Source organism: Zalophus californianus, chromosome 1, assembly GCF_009762305.2.
Source record: "Zalophus californianus isolate mZalCal1 chromosome 1, mZalCal1.pri.v2, whole genome shotgun sequence".
Classification (NCBI taxonomy): Eukaryota; Metazoa; Chordata; class Mammalia; order Carnivora; family Otariidae; genus Zalophus; species Zalophus californianus.
In genome coordinates this window covers 23,159,664-23,183,339 of record NC_045595.1, presented here as the reverse complement: position 1 = coordinate 23,183,339, position 23,676 = coordinate 23,159,664, and the positions used below count along the sequence as shown (strand labels likewise).

Here is a 23,676-nt window from a genome sequence, read left to right as displayed (position 1 = left end):
TCATCATTGGTCAACTAGCCTATCAAGATACTGTTTTAAAAAAATTTGTTGCAAAGCTGTTATTTTGGAAAGAAGTACTTGGTAGGATCCTCTGTGTCCTTGCCCTCAGTAGCTAGTGCACTGATGCTCAAACCCCCTCCTGGCTGGGCTAAGTGGTTCCAGAGATGGAGGCACCAGGTTGCTTGGATTTAGCCCTTCCCCAGTCTGTCCTCCTTCAAAGAGGTTCTTTGGATTCCAGAGGAAATGCGTGTAAGGACTTACGAAGTCTAGTTATGATTATTAAGCTCAAGTCCTTTGGAACAAGCAAGGGTGGCAGCTGCATTTGAATATGAAGTTTTAGATCCACTCACTGCCCTCAACAGTGCCTCCAAATGCCCCAGAAGAGAACTTTCTCATCTTCCACTCTCCTTGCAAAATTCTGGTGCTCTCGTCAGGAGATGGTGGCTGTTGGAAAGGTGAGTGAGAGAAGGAAACGAGAGGGAGAGACAATAGTACCCCAGGTCAGACTGAGATGAGAGGGGGGCATGACTTCCCTTCTCCACTTCCATCTGAAGGCCAACCATGTGTCCATAGATGGCAGTAACCTTGGCCGCCTCCGTGCCTTATACATGGTGTTCTCTGCCCTCGAAGTTCTTCTCATGCTTCAGGCACTGTCTTCAATATCATCTTCTCCTTCTCCCTCTTCAGTTGACTTACAAGTTACCTCCTCAGGGAAGACTTCTCCAACCGCCTCATGTTTGTTTAATTGTTTAATTCACAGCACTTATCACAGTTGATAATCACCTATGCTTATCTCCCCAGCTAACCAGTTCCAGTAGGAAAGGAGCCATTTCTGACTCTACTTCCAATTGAATCCCCAGGGGTCAGCTGGCTAGCAGGCACGTAAGGGTTCAGTAAACATGCTTTGAGGGAACGAGTGAGTCTCTGAAGTCGACATTCTCCTTGGATGGAACGAAGCTCCTTCAAAGTCTTCAGTCAGGCCCACTGCCAGGCCCCCTCCAAGTCACATGGCTCAGGCACTGCCTGGGCCAACCCAAGATGTATACTCTTCAAGATGGGAAGACATCTGGCCATACTGACTCCACCCAGCAGCCTAGGGCACTCCAGCCAGGGCCCAGGGAGTCCACTGATGGGGGGAGACAGAGGGGCTGGAATGGGTCCAACACAAAGCATGTCTGATAAGTCTGAGGGAGTTGGGCCAGGTCTTCAGTGCAGATGAGAAGCCAGAGCATGTGAACTTAATGAGCCCCCACAGCTGTTTTTAATGGGGCCCTGATCACTTGAGGGCAGCTGAGGGGGAAGGAGGGACATGGTCTCAAAGGCTTAATTAAAAGTCACGAAAGGAGAATGACACATGGAAAGATTCTGCTGAAAGGGTGGGAAGGGGCTTTGGTGGGAAGATAGGACTGGCATTTCCATTTTAAACTACGTCAACTGGTTGCCTGAAGCCAAGCTTAGAGTCAAAATGGGAAATGGATGATAGTTTCACAGTGCAAAATGAGGACATTTGAGCATCAGATCAAGTTCAGAAATCAGAGCAAACTCAATGCTTAATTTTCCAAGCATGTGAACCTTTCCATGACCATTTGTATGGGGGCTTATCCCAATGACTGCTGAAGAAGATCATTAGTTGTGGGGAAGGCATGCATCTTGTGCTCACTATGCCCGGCAGAGACTGCAAATATGCCTAGAGTGCATATGCCATTGCTGTCTGAGTTTTAGACTCAGGGGAACCACTAACTCTCAGGGAAGAAAGAGTCTGCAGACATTTTTGGTTTTTGAGTGCACTTTATTGAGTGCTTACCATTTGCCAGGAGCTGTGCCATGCATTTTTTTAAATATATTATCTCATTCATTCCTCACCATTACCCCATGAGGTGGATAGTCCTAACCCCACGGAGAGGTTCAGAAACTTGCCCAAGGTCACAAGGCTGTCAGAGTCACAGTTTGAAGCTAGTTATTCTAACTCCATGGCCTGCTAACTACTGTGCTATATCACCTGTGAAATCAGCCATTGAACAACAAATATATTCTGGATGTTTCTAACTCTAAGTGGTACCCATTCCCACTTACTTTTATATGTGAGGATGCACAGAGGGCAGTATGATATAGGAAAATTACTCATTATTCATCAACTTGTTTAACCAGCTATTCATTTTTCATCTGTCTATCCATCCAACCACCTAGTAACCAATCAACCAATCAGCTATCCAAAACATTACCCATCCCACCAACCAACCAACCATCCATACAGTCACCCACTAACCAACGAACTACCCTTAGTTCTCTTGTTGTACATTGGAATTAGTAATTGTACCTATTGTATAAGTGAAGGGCTTAACACAGGGCCCCGTGACACTGATTAATCAATACTGTCATTGAGCTGTGTTGTCTTGAGCTGAGCGCTCCAATATGATAATAAATATCTCAAAGGGGGAGGAGAGATTTGAGGCTGCTTGACTGTCTTATGAATGGCCTTCTCGAACTTAATGAAAGGTTATTGATCATAAAATATCACAGGATGCTCTTTCCTAAGGAAAAATTAGTTTTGATCTGATGGTCAGAGAAAATTGGGCTTCTGTTAAAAAGCTAATTGGCTTTTACTCTTTAGATAGTGATTCATACAACAATTATGATCTTTGGGGACCGAGCATTTTGTATTTTAACTTCATCTTGGACTCCCTTTTATATTTCTCTCCTTGTTTTTGCCTACTTTTTTGAAATATATATCTCTCATTTATGCTTTCTTTTTTTAAAGATTTATTTATTTATTTTAGAGAGAGAGTGTGTGCACACACACAAGTGGGGGAGCAGAGGGAGAAGGAGAGAGAGAATCTCAACCAGACTCCCCGCTGAGTGTGGAGCCTGATGTGGGGCTCAATCCCAGGACTCCTGATCTGAGCCAAAATCAAGAGTCGGACACTTAACCAACTGAGCCACCCAGATGCCTCTCTAATTTATGATTTCTATGTTGAAATTAAATTTGGTTAGGATTTCTTGAATCCCTGTGGTAACCAGAAGGAATACAAATATGATTATATATAAGTTCTGGTTTATGTATTGACTAATGTTTTAGCTAATGTAGAGAAAGAAAGGCTACCTGAGCCACTCGAAAGGTCACTACACACCTGCTTGCTCTAAATCTCAGGGCAGAGGGCATACGAGACTGAATACCGTAAAAACAAAAATCTGATGGGTAGACTTATGACAGTATTACGTTTTTTTCTTCTATTTCTCATGTGTGGGATTCAAATTCCTTTTCTCAAAAGAGTGACAGAGAGGGAGAGAGATAAAAAGAAAGGGAGGGAAAGAGTTGTGGGAGAGAACATTACACTAGAATGAAAAATTCTGAGTTTTCACTCCATAGATTTCAGCTCATTTATTACATGAAATTAAGCATGTCACTTAATTTCTCTCATCTTCCATTTCCCCCTCTGCCAAACGGGATGATCATTCCTACACAGTCCATTGGGTTGTTACCAGGATGACAAGAGAGAACACATGGACAAAAGCTTTGAGAACTGTAATGTGAGCTTCAAAAGGCAGTGATTTGTATTATTTCTTATAAAATGCCAAAATTCCAATAGTGCTGTCCATGGGACATTTATTTTTATTTATTTATTTATTTATTTATTTATTTATTTTTAATTTTTTTGAGAGAGAGAGAGAGAGCGTGGGTGGAGGGGGAGCAGGTAAGTGGAGGGGGAGGGCAGAGGGAGAGAGAGAACCTCAAGCAGGCTCCCTGATGAGCACAGGGCTCATCATGCCCTGTGCATGATGATGCAGGGCTTACTCCCAGGACCCTGAGATCATGACCTGAGCCAAAATCAAGAGTCAGACACCTAACCAACTGAGCCACCCAGGCACCCCTTCATGGGACTTTGAAAGCACATTTTTCCAGCTCTCATAAACTAGCTGGTGAAGGGAAGGGAAGGGAAGGGAAGGGGATGGAAAGGGAAGGGGACGGAAAGGGGAGGGGAGGGAAGGGGAGGGGAGGGAGGAAGGAGGGAAGGAAGGAAGGAAGGAAGGAAGGAAGGAAGGAAGGAAGGAAAGAAGGAAGGAAGGAGGAAAATGCCCTTGGGGTTTGGGAGCTTGGTCCAGAGCAATCTGTCAGACCTGGCTCCATTTATAGCAGCTCTCCCTCTGTAAGAAGGACCCCTATGTCACCTCCCCTTGACCAGAGCAGAAACACAGCCGGGGACTGTCTTACCTCGTCATCACAGCTGATGGAGCATTTGCCATCCAGAGAGGCACACTGTGGGGTGGGGAGAAAGCAAGGGCAACTGTGTTACATGGACATTCCAGTGTCTGCTATGGCTGCCACTTAATTATTATTCAAGGACAAGCTATAAGAAGTTCTCGCTTTTTATGCAAATACCATCCAAAGGGGATGGTATCTTTTTTTTTTTTTTTTAAGATTTTATTTATTTATTAGAGAGAGAGAATGAGAGATAGAGAGCACAAGAGGGAAGAGGGTCAGAGGGAGAAGCAGACTCCCCGCCGAGCAGGGAGCCCGATGTGGGACTCGATCCCAGGACTCCAGGATCATGACCTGAGCCGAAGGCAGTCGCTTAACCAACTGAGCCACCCAGGCGCCCGGGGGATGGTATCTTTATACAAATTTCATCCAAAGGGGATGCTCCAAGATGTGTCTTGTCTGCCTACCAGGATCCATACCAACTCCAAATAGTAGTATAAAAGACAATTTTGGGGGGGTGGTAACTGGCTCTTTTTCATTTTATGTTGTCCATTTTAATTTACATTGACCTTCCATATTGATATCTCCTAAGATCCTAAATCTTTGAGTAATAAAAAGTATAATTGTGCAATTATTTAATTTTAATTTAATAAATCCTAATGACTTAAAAAAAAACAAAAAAAACTCCTGTCTGTGTTCTTAGTCTATAGCTTCCTAAAGTGTTTAAGTATTTATTTAAGAAATAATATATCATTCCAACAATTAGAATCAAGCAAAATTGCCATCTCTGCTGAATTACTAAACAAATACCACTAAGACTGCTCAGTCCAGAGAACGCAGTTGCCAGAAAAGAAGGCTCCCAGAGTCTCCAAGGCAGAGAAGCCCTCTGGTGAAAGAGGGCAGATGCATGCTTAGTCAGATCCAGTTATGCAAAGGGCTTCAAAAGTGCAATAAAGAAATTCACAAATAAATTACTAGGCATCACAAGACTAGGAAAAATGTCCTGATTTCACCATTAAAACTGATTGTAGGGTTGCTGGAGTCGTGGGGGGTGGGAGGGATGGGGTGGCTGGGTGATAGACATTGGGGAGGGTGTGTGCTATGGTGAGTGCTGTGAATTGTGTAAGACTGCTGAATCACAGATCTGTACCTCTGAAACAAATAATACATTATATGTTTAAAAAAAAAAAAAGAAGAAGATAGCAGGAAGGGAAGAATGAAGGGGGAGAAATCGGAGGGGGAGATGAACCACGAGAGACGATGGACTCTGAAAAACAAACTGAGGGTTCTAGAGGGGAGGGGAGTGGGGGATGGGTTAGCCTGGTGATGGGTATTAAAGAGGGCACGTTCTGCATGGAGCAGTGGGCGTTATACGCAAACAATGAATCGTGGAATGCTACATCAAAAACGAATGATGTAATGTATGGTGATTAACATAACAATAAAAATTTAAAAAAAAAAACTGATTGTAGGAGCAAGCTTCTGACTTCCCCAGCCTGCAGTGTCTAACGTGCTGACAGCCTTCTATTTTGCAGTGAAATGAAGGGTAATCTTGTACAGCCAGCAGTACATTTTCCAAACATTCATCGGAAATCGGGCACTTCTAGGCTCCGGGTACCTAAATGCGAACACCTGTATAATAACATTCCCACTAATGCTTCGATACAGTGATTATAACTTACCTGTCTGCTGGCGGTCCAGAACTTCCTCTGGAAAAATTCAAGTTTCATCTGAATGCCTACAGCTGGGACAAATTATAAATAAAACAAGGCATTAGAGATTCCTTCACACAATTATTTAAGATTATCATGGAACGTTATCTGTCATGGCAAGAAGCTGAGGCAAGTCTATCAGATAAGAACACTTAAAAACCAATCTGCACGGAAGTCTACAAACTAAGACATTTTATCTTTCAGGTAAGGCATTCTCAGTGTTAATTACACTCGCAGAACTTTTGACATGGAACAAACTAAGCACAGTGCAGATGACTCTTTGGAGACATGTTACCTGTGTGTTTCTCCAGTTCATACACTTGGGGTCACTCCCCTCCCCAACCCAGGCTAGAAACAGGAATGAAAAAAAAGAAAGAAGGCGTATTTAGAAAACCACTGCTTCTTCTTCGGAGTTCTTGTTCTAGTTATTACTGTATGAACTCGCATGTCTAAAGTGGATATTGTGCATGTGTTTTTGAGATAGAACATTTGGAAAGCACTTGTCATGAGGCCGGTGTTCGGAAGTGAGTCACTTTGCTATGATGTGACTTTAGTTAAACCGGCCCCCAGCATCCACATCTCGATGATGATAACTTTCCCTCCCCAGGAATTTTGAGGGAATTATGCAATTCTGTTTGGCTGTGAAAGGCTCCCTCCAGCAACAGTGCATGCTGGTTCTAGTGAGAAAAAACGTACAGAAAAAGGAGCTAAGAACGTGACTTGAAACTTTGGGAAGTAGCATTTGGTAGGGCCTTAGAACTAGGATGTGAGCAAGCTCGCACTGCTTCTCTCGACAAAGCCAAAACAAGGTAACTCTCGAAACCATTTCGGAAAGTGCTCTAAGGCAGAGCAAAAAGCTCATCAGATGGTCAGAAGAGGTTAGAGGAGTCTGGAAAGACAGAGTGAGATTCTGGGCTGGAAACACTGGACCCCACACGGGACACCCTTTACCCCAGTGCCATCTTGCAAACTTCAGTCCATTGCACACAACCTCCCCAATTTTTGCCACATCTGCATACCACCAGCATTGTTATTTATCTTTCCACAGTTTTTCTTTTACTTAAATACCTAAAGTAACTTCAACCTAAATAATAGTTCCTACCAAAGGAAATAACACAATTATGAAAAAAAAAAGTTCACCCAAGACTCTTAAAATCTTGCATGCCGCCATGTTTGATCCCCCACTTAGGTAACCATTGCCACGCTGACTTCAGGAAGCTGCAGATTCATGAAGGTCTTGGGCTATTACTCCTAACTGTCAAGTGCATTCCTACTTCCTAGAATTGTTGAAGCATGCCCGGAGACTCAAGGTTGACTGGGGTATGTACATTTGGAGGGACTCATCTTACACCTTTGGACTTAGCATGTCAAACTCTAGGATAAGGCTAGAGCTAAGCATGCCTGCCATCTGCAGGATGGGAAGTCTCTGAAATGCACCATTTCGGCACTCTGGATTCATCCCGCTTTGCTCCAAAGTGTCCTCCACTCTCTGGACCGTAAGCTCTCCAAGGGCAGGACCCAGTTCTTGCTCCCCACTGGATCCCTGCTCCCAGCAAGATGCTGAGCAAACAGATGACCCTTCGGTAAATGCTTGCTTTTTAAAAAACCTTTCAGGTTATGTTACCATCAGTAGTTATAGAGAAAGAGGAATAATATCAATATGAATTATAATCGCCCCCAAATAGAGGTTTTCCAGGGGCAGTTCTCAACACATTAGAACCACCCGGGGAACTTTAAGAAATAAAGTACTGATGCCTGGGTGCCCTCCCCCTCCACACCTAGACCATTTAAATCAGAATTCCTGGGAGTGATGTCTAGGCAAGGGTAGTTGAAAAACAGCCCCTAGTGATTCTAATGGGCAGCCAGGGTTGAATGCGGCTGCTCCAGAGGCCTTAGCTAACTGGCTGTTGAGGACCTGCCACAACATGGAGCACTTCGTCAGACAGACTATAACACGAGCTGCTCTTCCTAGCCCCGGAGAAAATCTTAGAGGATACCTGAAGGAACCTGAGTTTGGAGGCTGAAGGCCGCTTACTGTGGTTTCAAATAAATCTTATCTTCCAAAATGCCTGACAGGCGTATCCTTGTTGGAGATGAGCCAACAGAGGACTCTGTGGACCAGGGTGCAGGCTGGGTTTTGCTCAGAACCCCCAGCGGGCAGAGGTGAGAGCCTGCCCTTAAGAAGGGGCTTGTAATGAGTGTCTCTGGTTCTACCAAAGACAGGGAGGGATGGCAGAAAGCTGACTTCAGGACAGAGGGCCTCAAACTGTTGGGACATCCACTCATTGGTATCTAGGAGAAGGGTGGAAATGAGCGTCTTTCTCATCTTCTGTGTGTTTTCTCTAGGCAGCTTCCCACCTGCATGGCTCCCCAGCCGACTCTCCCCAGGCTGGCAGTCAGAGTAACTCTAAGGGCCATGGTCAACAGCCATGGCTGGCTTCCAGACGCTAAAGGATAAGGCAGAGGGTTTCCCGAAAGCGTCACCCCACAGTGGCCTGTGCCGGCAGCCCAGAGTTGCCCCTGGCCCACCCATCATCACCTGCGTTCCCCATCAGCGCCCGTGCCCTTTCTGAGAACCCCTTCCATTCTTGGATGGAGCCCTCCCCAACCCCCACCCCCAATTTTCACCTCCCTAATGAAGCTCGCTGCTCCCTCCTGGGTGTTTACCCGTCTCACATTCCTGAAGCCTGCTATCATCTGCCCCTTTCAGCCTGTACCCCAGATCCTCAGAGCGCTTTAATCTTTCCTCCTGAGTCAGCCCCTCTGTCCCATTAATCATGCGGGCTGCTTCTCTCTGATCCCCCTCCAGCAGGCTGCGTCCCCTCCCTGCTCCTGATGCCCTAAACTAGACACGGCTTTCCTCGCTCCTCACTCACCCCCATCTGGGCCGTGAGGTCGATGCCCCAGGCCTTCCTGATGGTCCTGACTGCCTCGTATGCTTGGCTTTACCCTGGCTGTGTTTTTGCTGGCTGACCCCCCTGCCCTTCCCAGCAACTCTGGCCCCTGGCTCCCTGTGGCACATCTGGGTTTGTAACATTTTCACCTACAAGCTGACACACTTCTCTATGATGAAGAGAATCACAAGCTCATGGGCAAGTCAACTTCATGACCATTTGTTCAGTGGCCTTCCATATGCTGAGCTTTCAGTTGGGTGCTAGGGGGAATGAGAACACACGCTCCCATGGTGTCTAGCTGGGGAGTAGCCACACGGTAAACGCAGTGTCAGAAGCTTCCTAGAGGACCGTGGAGCATAGATGATGGAGGGGGTTGAGGGGGCAGGAGCTTTGTGTGAGGTTACGCCTAGAGACCTCACTGGCAGGAAAAGTAAGAACAGAGGAAAGATGGTGACCTAAGCCCAGACACAGCACAGGCAAAAGATGTAACTTTGAAAAGACCCTAGTGTCTTCTGAGGCTGAAGGAATGGGAGTGGGGGACATCGTTGTGCAGACTGAGGTCAAGGGGCTGAAGGACATGGATGTCAGGCCAATGCATCTGAAGAGTAACCTGTAGGCCCTTGGGCCAGATCCAGCTTCTTTTAATAAATAAAGCTTTATTTGAACACAGCCACATTCATTTGTTTCTACACTGCCTATGGTGTCACGGCAGTGTTGAGTTGTTGCAATAGAGACTGAATGGCCCACAAAGCTTAAAATGCTTAACTATTGGGCCCTTTACAGAAAAAGTTTGTTGACGCTTGCTATAAAGTCTGAAGAGCCATTGGAAGATTAAGTAGAGAAATGACAGGACCTCAGATCTATATTTCAGAAAGTCCACGATGGAAGCCTTGAAAAGGAAGTATGAGGGAAATGGCCCCGACAGTGGGAGACCAGAACCAGAGGAGTTAAACAGCCACAACCCCTTGATGCATTTGGCTAATACATTTGGCTAATGATCTCTTAAGCACGAAAATGATTTAAAGTGGGGAAAACACACCAAAAAAAGAAAGAAAAAACAGAATTAACCACCCCCCCTCCCCAACAAACAAAAATGCTTAAGAAGCATCCTCTGGCCAACTCTATTCAAGAAAACAAATATGAGCTTCCACAAACAGAAATTTAGATTTCTTTCACTATTTTCCTTTACTTTTATTTCACTTTTTTTTTCTTTTTTCAACTTTTATCAGAAAAAAAAAAAAGTCAGAACAGAAAAAAAGGTCATCTACTCCTTCAGCAAGTCCCACTCTCTTCCCCCAACCCCCACATATCCCAAATGGAACCTGAGATATTTGTCATGCTTGTCTATTTTGTTCTTTCAACAACATTTTAAGCCATAACAGTATATTCTGATTCAAGTCAATCTTGCTAATTTAATAAGGAAAACAAGGGCAGAAAATGCTTTAGTGAAACCCAAGTCCCAAAGAGAATGCAGAAAATAAAAACACCATTCCTGGGGTCTGAAATTTTTTAGACAGTCCAGAAAATCATCAACATATTTCTTCTGGAATTCACAGTGCTCCTCACTTCCATTTGATTACAAATGCTCTCAGAGTCCCCACTAAGGGCTTTTATCCTGAGGATGCAGCAAGAATCCCTTTTCCGTCAGAGCATCTTACTCACCTTCCAGGAGTAGAATAGACCCAGAAAAATGTATCCTTCCCCATGGGCTGGTACTATGTGAGCCTCTAGGACAGTGACCCCGAGATAGGGGGTAGTCTTTGGAAACCAGCAAAACAACACAATCATTGTTATTAGAATTGCCATCCCAAAGAGGCCTAGAGCTATTCATAGGGAATATTCAGGCATCTGGAGCACTGACATCTTTTGGGTTGAATTGTTCAGGTTACTGTTCCTGTAATTTTCCTCAATACTTGAGGAGGGCCTCAGTACAGATTTTCAGCTCAGCAACGCAGACCACATACCTTCAATGAAGTATGTTCCAGGCATTTTCTTTCCTCAACTCTCTAACTTCCTTACAACCTACTTCCTCCTCCTTCTCCTCCTCCATGTTTATCAGAAACCCAGCATGTGCAAGGTGGTGGGTATACTGAGATGAAGATACAACAGCCAGGGATGGGGACCTGGAGATGGCAGTCAAATCACTGAAGAGAGGACAGCACTTCAGGGTTCCCAGAGCAGATAGAGATGAGCACAGAGCATCATCCACCTAACCATACAGCCATTTCATGTGCAGACCGTCAATGACTAGTGTGCTTGGATTGGGACAGACAGCTGACCTCCAATGCTCCAGTCCTGTGCTGTCCAAGTTAGTGGCTATTTAAATTAAAATCGAATAAAATTAACAATTTAGTTTCATAGTTGTACGAGTCACATTTTAAGTGCTCAATAGCCACATGGGGCTAGCGGCTACTGCACTGGATCATGAAGACCTAGAACATTCCCATCATCACAGAGAGTTCTATTGGACAGTGATCAGTGATAACAGGAGCAATCACGGAGAGGAACTGGGTATTGGCACTCCTTAAGGATCAGTGGTAAAGTTCTCCACAGACCTGTCCATGCTACCTACCCCCTGGAGGATGACTTTGGTACAGAGGATTTAGATGAGATAGAACTGCCAGTGTGAGAAGACCTGGATGTGCAAGGGGAAGTTGGTAATTAGTTTGAGAGAAACCCAAAGAAATCAATGCAATATGCTCAATGTGGCTACCACCCCAAAGATTTATTTATTTTGCTTTATAAAATTTGAGAATACAAATTACATTTCCAGTGCTATTATATTCAAATGCATTCAAGATGAAATCATGCATGCATCTCATATCAGGTTAATAGACATGCATTCAAGTGTAATCCGAGACTCGCCAAAGAACAATGTTACATGTAAAATTAGAAATAAAATAACTTTTTCATATTGTATTCATTTAGAAATAATTTTCTTTGGGCTTGGCCTCGACTTGCAACATACCCCTAGGAGCACAAATCCGGTTTGTAAAATAGTGCTCACCATGCCTGGCATGCAAGCTTGCACAAACACCCCTACTTCCATTTGCCCACTCCTCCAGCCATACAATATATTCACATACACACTGAGAGCTCATCCAGGAGACAGAAAAATAATCCAGCCACCATCAACAAATTATAACCAGGAAAATTTTTACTAAGAGAACTGGATGTGAACCCCGTTTCTAAGACTGCTGAGGATGTGTGCAAAGGACACATTACTTCACCTCTCTGTCCCTGCAAAGAGTCATACTAGCTTTAGCTTCTGAACAAAACTTTTGTGGGCTGGGGATACATGACACAAAATAAAATTGTGTGCCTTAGAACACTCTAAAAGGCTTGATAGTGTTGTCAACATTCCTGCTATGATTTCTTCCTAGAGCTTTTATCCTTTATTCTTGGATTTCACCACCACATACAATCTTTCGTGCCAAGATATTGAGACTGAACAAAAAATTCATCCATGATGAATCCATATTCTTCACTGCTAGCAATGTATGTGGTGTAGTATTGGTGGATCAACGCCCAGCGAAATGATGATACCAAAGAAGGGGGATGGAGACCATTTGAGCACTAGCAACATAAAGCAGAGAACAGAAGGTGATGATTCTCTTTCACTTGAGCAAGCTTTTAGACTGGATCTTTTCCCCCTCAGGATTAAGGAAAGCTGTGCCCCACTATTCAAACACTGTCATGTGCCCCTTCTGGAATTGTGATCATTTACACACCCTCAGGACAAGGCTAGACAGGTCCACATACAGAATCCAAGAGGGTTATTGTCCCCAATACTGGCAACCCCAGCTCCATGTGCTCATCAGCCAACATACCCATCAAAGCTTCTCAACTGACTGGTCACGGCTGACAGCATGTGACAATGATTGCAGCCCAGTGCTGAGGCAGAGAAAGGTTCCAGAGCAACCCTGAGTCTGGGTGGCCCACAAGCAGGAGTGTTTTCTAATAGATTCCAAAGCATGGGTAGGGTAGAAAACTGCATCTTTATTAGAGAAAATGAAACTCTAATAAGTTAATAAATAAAATATCTGCTAAGAATATCCCGTGTATTTCATACTAGAGAGTGGGACAAGTTTTCTTAAAACCTAAATTCTTTTTTTTTTTTTTTAATTTATTTGACAGAGAGAGAGAGAGGGAGAGAGAGCAGAAGCAGGGGAGAGCGGCAGAGGGAGAAGCAGGCTCCCTGCTGAGCCGGGAGCCCGACGCGGGGCTCGATCCCAGGACCCCGGGATCATGAACTGAGCCAAAGGCAGCCGCTTGACTGACTGAGCCACCCAGACACCCCAAAACCTACATTCTACAAATAAATGCTGGCCATACGTGGTTTATCTTATCCAGAAAATGAGCCCCTACTGGTCATATTTCTCAAGCAGGGTAGTGGCTATTTTTACTGAGCTGGCTTAATATCTCCCATTCTGTCATCAGCCCCCCTTTGACAGAGCGCCTGAATTTTCATTCCTTTGTGTACAATGGCAGTGATCGCTAGCGGTGATAGTAACAAGGCCTGGCACATTTGGATTCCAACTTGCCGTAATTAACGGTCAACTATAATAGCTGTGAGCCAGGCCACATTTGTTTAAATGTTTTTCTCTGTTTTCAAGATAGTTAATTGCAAGTTGAACTAACAATGAATTTGAATGTCACTTTTCGGGGAATCTTTCATGATCAGCCGGGGGTTTGGAGTCAGGCCACTGTTGCAGGGTGTTGAGGAAAAGAATTCTAACCTTCCTTACATCAAATACAAGCCCATTCCAGAGGTCTGCTAATGTCCAGGATAAATGACTTACCACATGACTAACAATTTAAAACCGTAATGTGAATTATGACATAACTCATCTGTTAAATATTTCATGTGAAGGTTTTAATGAATTGCATGATGGAATGTTGGACAAGAAAGACAACTGAAATCCTGGGACTAATTTGGGTGAAACTGAGAACAGAGTTATCCTCGCGATGAGGAGGAAGGAAAAGCAGCCGCACTCATGTCCCCCTGGGTGTCAGACTGGCAAGTCCAAAGGCTTTCTTAAAAGATTACAGGGGAGAGAGAGAGAGAGCGATCAGCAACAACCGTTCAAAAAATATTTAGATCAAAGCAATATTCGTTTATTATAATCTTGGTAAAGCCCGAACATTAATCTCCAAGCTATGGTAATATTTCAGAATTTAGGGGGGAAAAACATCCTCAGAGCGGCACATACCTTGTATTTTAGTCTACGCCAAGTGAAGAAATACAATGATAAAAGGGGAGGAGGTGTTTTAAATATACCCCCCAACCGAGCGCATATTTCACTTGTGAAGTGGGGGGGGGCGGAGTGTAGACTGTCTTATACAACAAAGAGCTACAAGATGGATGTCTGTGGTAAGGGAGAGGGAGTGGAAACAGGACTCATTAGCACTCGATTGACAACGTGATAGCAAAAGATTTTCTTTGAAGACTCCTAGCTGTGGAGGCCTATTTTAATCAGCAACCATCCCCACCCAGTGTGGACTGGCCTCAGGGAATGTGTGTAGGAAGGCCTGATCATTGGCCTGCATTATTTCTCTGGTAATCGCTTTGTTCTTGTCCTGCCGGAGCTTCTCGGGAGCAGTCACCTCTGGTAAAGTGTAATAAGTGACAATTATGAATGTTTCCTCCATTTGGACTCTAATTACTTGACAGAATCAACGCTGAAAAGAATTAGCGGGGCCGTGGGATGGAATAATAATTTTCTTTTCACTCCTGAGGTAATCTGGAAGCGTTTTTCCAGACTTCATCTGAAGAAACCTATATTCCCTCAGCTTTCTGAGGCCATGGGAGTTGGCATCGAATATTTTTTGTCACATCGTTTTAGGCTCACAAAACGCTTCAAATAATATTATTTCAGTAAAGTTTTTGAGCCAATACATTTCTAGAGTCCGTTGCCATCTTTTCAACCTTTCAGAATAAAACGTTTAAGCCTCAGGCTTCATTGTATTTTAATCAGGGTTACACAAATCAATGTCCATTAAGAAAATTACAAGCTTCCAAATTATAGCTCCCCAGTTAATAATTTCTTATTAGGTCACCACCTAATAACAGTTACCAAAGAGATTATAACAAAATCAGGGGTCAGATTTCCAAACATTTCAAAACCCATAATAGAACGGTCACATTTATTTGCCAAACACCCCTGAGTTGGATGTTTGTGAGTGTACTTAATGCAAAGCAGCGCTAAAATATCCACGTGGGTGGCTCACAGAGCTGGAGGGGATGCATCCAGCTCCTCTGATTCTTCAGCTCACGTTCCAGGGCACGGAGAGGGAAGGGGACTCGTGCAAGCACACCAAGCTCATTCGAGGGAGCCTGAGTCCATTCCAGAGCTCCCCACCTTGGATCTGTCCAGGGCTGGGTGGGAACTGCAGTGAATGAGAAACCATCAAGGGAGCCTCTCAGCTCAGCGGATGCCTTGTGGGAACAGGGTCTGGATGCTGCACGTTATTCTGATGCTTGCAGGAGAAGCTAAAAATCTAGATTTCATATGCAAGTGATTCACTGAAAAATTCACAGCACTCCCATAGGGTTGCCAGATAAAATACTTCTGATTTGCTAAATCTGGCAACCCTATCCTGAGGGTCAAAGGGCGGCACAGCCCCGGCAATGACCTGGGGTGACCTCTGTTGTACACTGAGCCCTGAGAGCTCTAAGGTAGCTTGTGTCCTGCAGCAAAATATCAGGACCAGGAACCAAGGACGTCTCCACCAACATGACTTTCGTGACTTTGCTATTTGTTCCAGAAATTCTTGGCCAGATATAAGGCTGTCCACCAGTAAAAGTACCTCATGATTTACTTGGGAAACTTCCCCTCAAGCAATTTATCTGAACAACAGACTGCTCAGGACAATAGGGAAAGTGCTCGGATGATCAAACCAAGACTTGAGAGGTCTACCATTCTTAAAGTAGCCCAATCCCAATCAGATCCCCACGCTGAGACACCCACCAGACCCCAGAACCCTAGCAATATCTGCCGACCTTCCCTTGCTGGGACATACTAGGACCCTGGCAGGGTGGTGTTCTCCTTCGCTGCAAGAAGGAACAATCATGACCTTGCTTGGTCTACAGGATATTCTAATGGTTTTCTTATCAACAGTCAAACCTGCTGTATTTTTCTTCAAAGCATTTATCAAGACTTGGCATTAAATGGTACTATGTCTGATTTATTGTGTTTCATTCCCATCTGACTAGGGGTAAGCTCGTTAAGGGGTGAGGATGTTTACAACCTGTGTTCCCTGCATCTAGACCAAGTGCCCAGCTCTGGCAGACATTTGTGAATATGCACTGAATGAATGACCGGACAGTTCGATATGGAGCTGATGGTGACGTCAGCTGTTCTCTGTGACGGTTTTCTCTCTCAGGAGACCCACCTTTGCGATTCAGGTGGCTTGTGCACCATCCTGAGGGAAACAGAGAGCCGAGGAAAGGTTCTCAGCAAGGTACAGGTGTGAGACATGAACAGATGTGGTGAATATTTGCAGGAGAAGGTGTGGGCTGCATGGTTTGTGTAAGGAGGTGAGGGATGATGGACTTTCATTGAGCAAGGGGCACCGGGATAGAGAGGAGAGATGTGGTCTTGGCTGCTCACCGCTTCTGACCGAGTGAAGCCTGGAACCTGAGATTTGCCATCAGTACATTAATCTCATCTACACCTTGCCAGATAAAGCTGCCCCTCAACCTCAAGGCTCTGTCATTTTAGCTTAGTAAATTTCAACATGTTGTGATTTTGCTTGCATGCGAATTATTTCATGAAACCTGTTTCCCTGCTCAACAGACATGTCTTGGAATTATACACCATATATTCCATGACGGGAATTATTTTATAAATTGGATCACAGGGATTATATCACATAATAATAGTAACATTAATAATATCAGTAATTAATATTATTTATTAAGCCTCCTACTATGTGCCAGCTTTAGATACTGTAGAGCCAATCCTCCCAGCACTGTGCAAGGTGGGCAGTACTCCTAGCCACACTCTTTATATATAAGAAGACCAAGGATCAGAGACATAAGTTACAGGCCTAAGGTCTCCCTACAGGAAGTGACCTTCACCTTTGTTTTCACCTCACAGAGCAAAGGCAAAGAGGTTTCCACAACCATGAGTTCTAGCGTGCTCTCCTTGGGTTTTTTGGCCGATAAAATGCAGACTGGAGGTTTCAAGATAAATCACACATCATTCTCTATTTAAACAATCCAGAATATTTGCACCAATTATCAGCATATTCAAATGGGTTCTGTGTTTCCAGATATGGGGATGACTGATTTGTTTAGGCGACTGGCCCATTACCTTAAGACGACTCTGAGAACGCACTGCATGCGTGCTCTTCAGGTACAGTTAGCGAAGTATTCAGTAAAGAGGCAGGACACGGGAATGGGTAGAAATTTATGAGGACCTCATGACCAGGTGAAGAAGAGGGTGGAGAGAGCACGTTAGGCCACCTGCGACACCCCGAGCTGAGTCCAAGAGACCACCTGCGTGGCCAGTGCAAGTGAAGAAGCTGAACGTCCCTGGTCTTTATGAGACATGACCAGGACTCAATGAGGAGGTTCAAACAAAAACTGAGATTTTTCTGGGAATAGCTCTTCACAAACACAATTGCCTTCTTCATGGTGGGTGAAGAAGACCATCTTTCTCAATCTGTATCCAGTGTCTCCGGGTCATCTGACACGGGATGGCAAGAGTCAGAAGAAGGCCATGTGCTAATGAGGGTGCTCCTGTAGCAAGGCAGGCTGGGAAAGCAAGTCTAGCCCGCCGCCGGCCCCAGCTCCCTCCGGCCATCTCGGTACCGGTTCCACAGTCCGACACCTGGGCGGCAGATGTGCCTGGCGCTATCAGACCTGGCCCAAGGCAGATATGCTCGCAGAACAGCTGCACGCAAGGTGATTATGAGGAGGGAGGGAGAAGAGAATGCAAGTCAGGCGCCATTCTGGAGTAACGAAGCCCTTTTTTCTCCCCAGCCTCTTGGAATGTCAGGATCTTGGAATATCTGGAAATCAGCCTTGCAGCGAAGGATACCTGTTTTGTTCTGTAAGTTAATCAGGCGGATGTTGAGGATGGAAAAGCCATCTTCTATCATTACGTGATTGCTCCCAAATACGTGCCTGGCTATACCCGAGTCTCTCATCTGGGCTCCTAGACAGGCTTTCAGAATAAGCTGCACGGGTCAGATCCCTGGACATGGCATGGGTGGGCTGGAGGGGTTGGGGGTGGGGGCAGGCACCTCCTTTTCTCGTTTGGGAGGGAAGTGCAAATCCTTCTCGGCAGGGCCCACACCCCAGAGCCCTCTCTGTAGACCTCTGTGGTGAGCCAGGCCCGTCTGGCCCACCGTCCCTCAATAACAGACCTTATCCATTCCACGAAGGTTATATGCGGCCTGTATGCTTTCAGTCGAAACGGAATGAATGAATGAATGAATGAACAAGCAAATGCACTGTATTCCAGGCACTAGGCAGTTAATCAGTTGCCTTTCGTGCTTTCTTTGAGGGATAACAGTTTGAAACACAGTTGTTACCAACATTCTTCCCAGTTTCCTGGCACCCCCTGGCTCTTCTCATTCCCTCAGCTAAAGCATTCCATGCTTAGAGCCTCAGGGAAGGGAGGGCACAGAGGAACTGGGAGAACAAAGGAGTAAATTCTGGATTTTGAGTCTCAAAAATGGAGGCCTGAGGGAATCTCTGGGTGGGAGGGACGACTAGGGAACTGCCTGGGCTGGTGCTTCTCCTCCCTGCCTTGCCTCCAGCCCCCTAAACAGACCTCTCAGGAAAGATGACCTGACTGGAAAGGGAAGAGAATCCAAGGTCTCGGCGGGGCGGCCTGAGGGAAAGGCCAGCAGGCCATGATGTCCCTGCAGGTGTCTGCTTTCCCTTCCCCTGCCCTGGTTCTAAAGCCGAGGGGGCTCCCCAGCCACACACTCCTCTCTTGAGTCAGCCTGGGAAGTGTCAGGACACAGGAGCCTGGCCTCCTCCAGCCCTGCTGCTATGGGGAACGGGAGGTCCTGGCCGAGGCCACGGACAGCCCAGCCTGAGGCTCCCCACAGGTCCCCGCAGGGCCCAGGGAGCTGCCTGACTCCAGGGTGACCCTCGAGGGGAATGAGGAGGGGCTGTGGCACTGACCTGTGCACAGGCCCCTTTCAGAGGACCCGAGAGGAAATGCCTTCGGGGTTCATTGAGTGAGGGCATCCCCCCAGCCTTCAGCCTCAGGTGAGCCCTGGGGGAGAGCGGTGAGAGACTGGATCCACTGGAATCCCTCCCACTGGGGTAACTGAGGCTTCTGTCCAGACAAAGCTTCTGTCCCGAAATGTATGGGCTGACATTCTCAGCCCTTCCTTGTTCACCACTCAAGATCACAGACCACTTAACAAAAGCGGGGGGCCGGGGGCGCTCAGGCAGGCAATCAGAAGCCAGATGCCAGTGTGAGGCCTTTCCCCACGCCCGGGCAGGGCGGAGCTGGGCCCTGTCTCACAGAGCCCTGCACTTGTAATGCTGGCACGGGCCAGCGTCCGAGCTACCCTGAACTTCCCAGCAACTTTCCCCACAGGCAAGGGGAGCAAGGGACACAGCAGCTTCATCCCTACCTCCACCCTTGCTCAGTGGACACTAGACCTTTTGATATGGACGAAAGTCTTTCACTGAAAGGATTATGGATGTTCCCTTCACAAGAAGTGGCTTGGGGAGAATAGCATCGTCTGAGGGCCCCGCTGTACCGGCCAGCACCTCTTGTCTCCCCACAGTGCGGGGCACCAGCCTACCTTGTGCTGGGGCCTCAGCACTGCCCCTCTCCCATGGTCCCGATGCCCTCCCGTTGTTGTTAGGGGTGGGGCAATTCATGAGGCCCACTTCTGTAGGGGAGAAGCCTCAGCCAAGGGATTAGGCCCCACAATTCGGGTGGTTTCTTAGTTGCCCTCTCTGACTGTTTCCTTATACTTGCATCCAGACTGCGAAACGTCTGACGAACTTGGGTCTGAGTCCTGCCTGGCCCTTATTATCACCTCCGTTTTATAGCTTAGGGCATGGAGGTTTCTGAGTAACCAAGCTGGAGGATTCATAATAGAAATTTCCAATTTGGAAGCTGGGAGGGACTCTGGGGGAACTAGGATTTGAACTCGGATCCTTGGGATTTCAATGTAGGAAACAAATATCTAAAATGAATGAACCAGAGAGAATTATCTAAAATGACTTTAAACCCCATCAGCATTATTCCCCTTAACTTTTCCAGCAATCTCATAAGGGAGGGCATGTTCTGTCCATTTTAAAGTCAAGGTGCAGGCAGAGAAGTGATTTAACCAGGGCCGCACAGCTGCTGGGAGGACTTGGTGGACCCAGGATGGGAGCCCCCCACACCTGACCCAGAAACCTGCTGCCCATTTCCTTGTGGTTCTCAATAGGACTGCATCACCCCCTAGGGGGCTGTTTTGGAAGTTTGTAGTTTGTCCCCATAACCGGAAGGCCCAGAGTTCATGGGACAGCCTCTCCCCGCCGCCCCCCACCCCCTCAGTGCTTTCAAGTGCTCTGCTGTGATTGGTGTGCTTGGGAGAGCAGGATCCATATCTGGGCCTTGAACTGGATTCTGTCTTACAACTAAATACAAGGTATGTCTTCCACATGGAATTTTCTAGAAACGCAACTACAATCCTGTGAAAAGGAGAGAGATGAGTGTACTTTGTTTTGCCCGCTGTTTTATTATTTCAGAGATGTCCATCACCAGCCAGGCATGGTTTGGGGCCGAGATGCCCAGATAGCAGCCACTGTGTTTACAGAGATTCCATGCCAGCTTCTGGCTACTTCATTCTGTCTCTTCTTATAATTCTGCCCAAACATTCACATCCTAAAATATATATGATCCTATTATAGACTCTTCTTTCATTTCTTGATATTAGAGTTGGAGCATTCTTTAATTTTTGTGTGTTTGTTTGTTTGACGGCATATAGGGAAACAGGTTCTATTTTCTATGGATCTCCTTTTGGGATAGTAAAGGGAATATTACAAATTATTATTAAAAGGGGGCCTTGGATGTATGGGCTAGAACTGAGAGCTGGTTTCGGTTTCCCTTCTGCCACCTGGTCTGGTGATCATTCCCCCTTTTCTCTCCCTCACCCCAGGCCCCCCTCGACCATTTTTTCTGTAGCTCCCCTCCCCTCAGATTTGCCTGGGCCAAACCTCACATGTGGCCATAGCTTCCTCTATGTTTCCCTTCCCGTTTATTTTGGCCTCCATCAAGGTGCAAGATACTGGTATCTGAGGCTCAGCTCAACGGATGGATTTCCCATCGCAGAGGCAGGCAGTGAAGGGACAGCTCCTCTCTGTGCTCAGAGGATCCAGGTCCTAGATAAGCTAAAGCTTGTCTTGGGGCTGATTTTGCTAGAGTCTGGAGCTGGCCACGTCAGCTCTGCCATTAGTGCCTTCTCTTTTTTCAAGCAGCATTGTCTTTGCATCCCGGGGGCTGGCTGTGAAAAGGAACGGAGCCGTGCACGCTGCTTTTTCTTGCACCGAGCATCTTAATTATCATTATTGCCAGCATTTATGTCACTGCCTTAGGAGATGAAGAGGGAAGGGGGGAATACTTTGCAATTTCACAGCGTACCCCAGGACCCTAGAATGAGGAGTGGGAGGGGCGGCAGAGGAAAAGAGCAAGGAATGGAGCCCCCAGTAGATTAAAAGGGGCCTTTGTAGTGGCTACAACTGTACATTAAAATAAATCTCTCCTAGCACTAAAATAACATCTACATTCATTTGGGTTGGTGCCATGCTCAGCATTTAAGAAATTTGACAAAACATTGCTTCAGCATGTTGAGGTTTGCCAGCTCACAACAAAACAAGAAAGCTACCTTGGCTGCGTGGAAATACGTCTCCCGGTTCCCTACTTTCACTTATGACTCCCATTTTCCGGCTGTACTTAAAAGAAAAAGATGGCCCTTTTTTCAGGTGCCAACCACTTAACATGGCCCTGAAATGGGCAGCAAATTGCTGCGGGAGGTGGTAAACTTCAAGAGGAATCTTTTTCTTCTCCCCTGAAGGAAACTGCTAGAGACTCTGCGTGCCTGATAAAGCCTTTAATAGCTAGAGAAGCATTATTTGGGGTGGCCCTCAGGTAGACGAGACGTGAATAATGCCTCATAAACATAATTACTTCTACCCAGAGCACAGCACAGCAGGTAAGTTTGGCGGAGGCCCTGTTTCCAGGAGAACTACAGGCAGAAGGAATCTTCCATTGAGGATCCAACAGTATGTCTTTGCTGTGGCAGAGACCATGGTCCTTTCTGGGGAGTGTGTCCCTTCAGAATCGGTTCCTCATTTTTCTGACCTGACTGACAGGGCTGGGAGATTTTTCAGGCTGCTTTTTGATGCTTTCCAGCACAATTAGGCCTGAAATAAGTAACTGATCCACTTGCTGAGACTGTTGCTGATGGACCCTGCTCCCAGTGCGGTCCATCTGGTTGTGGATGATGGGTAGATTTGTGCAAATTTAGAGCTGGAATGGTGGAGTGAACCATTGAACCCAACCTACTTATTACACAGATGAGTAACTAGAGGTCCAAAGGAGTTAGCAACTTGCCTGAGATGATTCAGAGATGGCCCAGACTGATTCTAACTCCAGCTGGGCTGGAAAAACATCTGTTGCTTTTGTCAGCTGGGCATGGGTGTCCCCCTTCTAGGCTGGCAGAGCCCTCCCCCCACACCCACACCATCTTCTCGAGGGAGCTGTCCTGTCCCCAATTTCAGACCATGTGCTTTGTGTAGGGTTTGCCCCCTACCCCATGGACACAGGAACGAATCCTCTCTTCTTCCATAGCGATGGGCACTGATCCCAGCTTTGCCAATGAGAGCCAGCCCCTAGGACTTTGGAAACTTTCAGGAAAAAGGAGGCTTTTTTTCCATTGAGTTTGCCAGGCCAGGGCACCATGTGATGAGGGTCTACTTGAGAATGCGGCTGACGCAAAGACAAAGAAAACAAGGGACTGAGAATCCTGGCGAGTTCAACTGACCCCTAGGTCCAGCTATACCTGAAGCCAGATAGAGCTCTAGACGTTTTAGTTATGAGACAATGAATTTCCATTGATCCTAACCAACCAAATAATTTACTGCTTTTGCATAAGCCACCTTCAGTTTGGTTTTTGTTGCTTGAGATGGATGGCATCCTGACAAATGCAGCTGTAGTCCAGGTTGGTGGCTCCTTCTGACAGGAGCTGGGCAATTTATCTTCATGTATGGAGATCTACCCCAGAAGCACCCCCATGCAGACGGTCAACTACAATAGCTGACGGCAGCACTGGGGTGGAGGGCAAATCCATATCACGCATGCTGCCCTTCCTGACTTCATGTCAGGCATCCCTCATGAACCCTGGTACTCCTTCCTAGGGCTGCTCACAATCCACCCTGTGCAGCTCCCCAGGCAACCGTGGCCACCATTCAGTGGTGCCAGGTCAGCATGACCACACACTGGTGCTCGTGACAGAACCTTGAGGGAAACGTGGCCCGTTTCCCCAGACCAGGTGGACACACGTGGGCCCCTTAACTGCTCTTAGTAACCATACTGTGGAAGAAGGCAAACATATGTGTCTCTGTGAAGGGCCTGGTTGCTAACTTTTGGGAAGCGTTTTCATTTCTTCCCAATGACAATTATCAAGAATCTTGCAGGTTTTCCTGAGGCAGGGTGACAAAATGAGCGAGCCACTTAGCTTGAGATGGGCTTTCAGGAAATCACCTGGAGTGGACCTGAGCCTCACACTATATCAAAACTTTCCCAGGTAAAAAGGTTTCCTATCTCACTCCCTCACCAAGATGATGAGGGAGAAGTGGGAGCAGGGGTGGCCAAGGGGATGACAGGGTAACAATGTCACAGGA

At 46.3% G+C, this 23,676-nt stretch overlaps 1 protein-coding gene across 5 annotated transcripts in view; it reads right to left on the bottom strand.

The window, feature by feature from the left end:
- The window catches only part of CACNA2D3 (calcium voltage-gated channel auxiliary subunit alpha2delta 3), an 891,383-nt gene that overhangs the window by 106,598 nt on the left and 761,109 nt on the right, over nt 1-23,676 (bottom strand). For all 5 annotated transcript variants that reach the window (XM_035723841.1, XM_027586868.1, XM_027586871.1 and 2 more), the window contains 2 exons: nt 5,881-5,942; nt 4,211-4,255 (listed from right to left, as the gene is read on the bottom strand). In XM_035723841.1, coding sequence (XP_035579734.1) covers nt 4,211-4,255; nt 5,881-5,942 — 107 coding nt within the window. The remainder of the gene's footprint in view (nt 1-4,210; nt 4,256-5,880; nt 5,943-23,676) is intronic.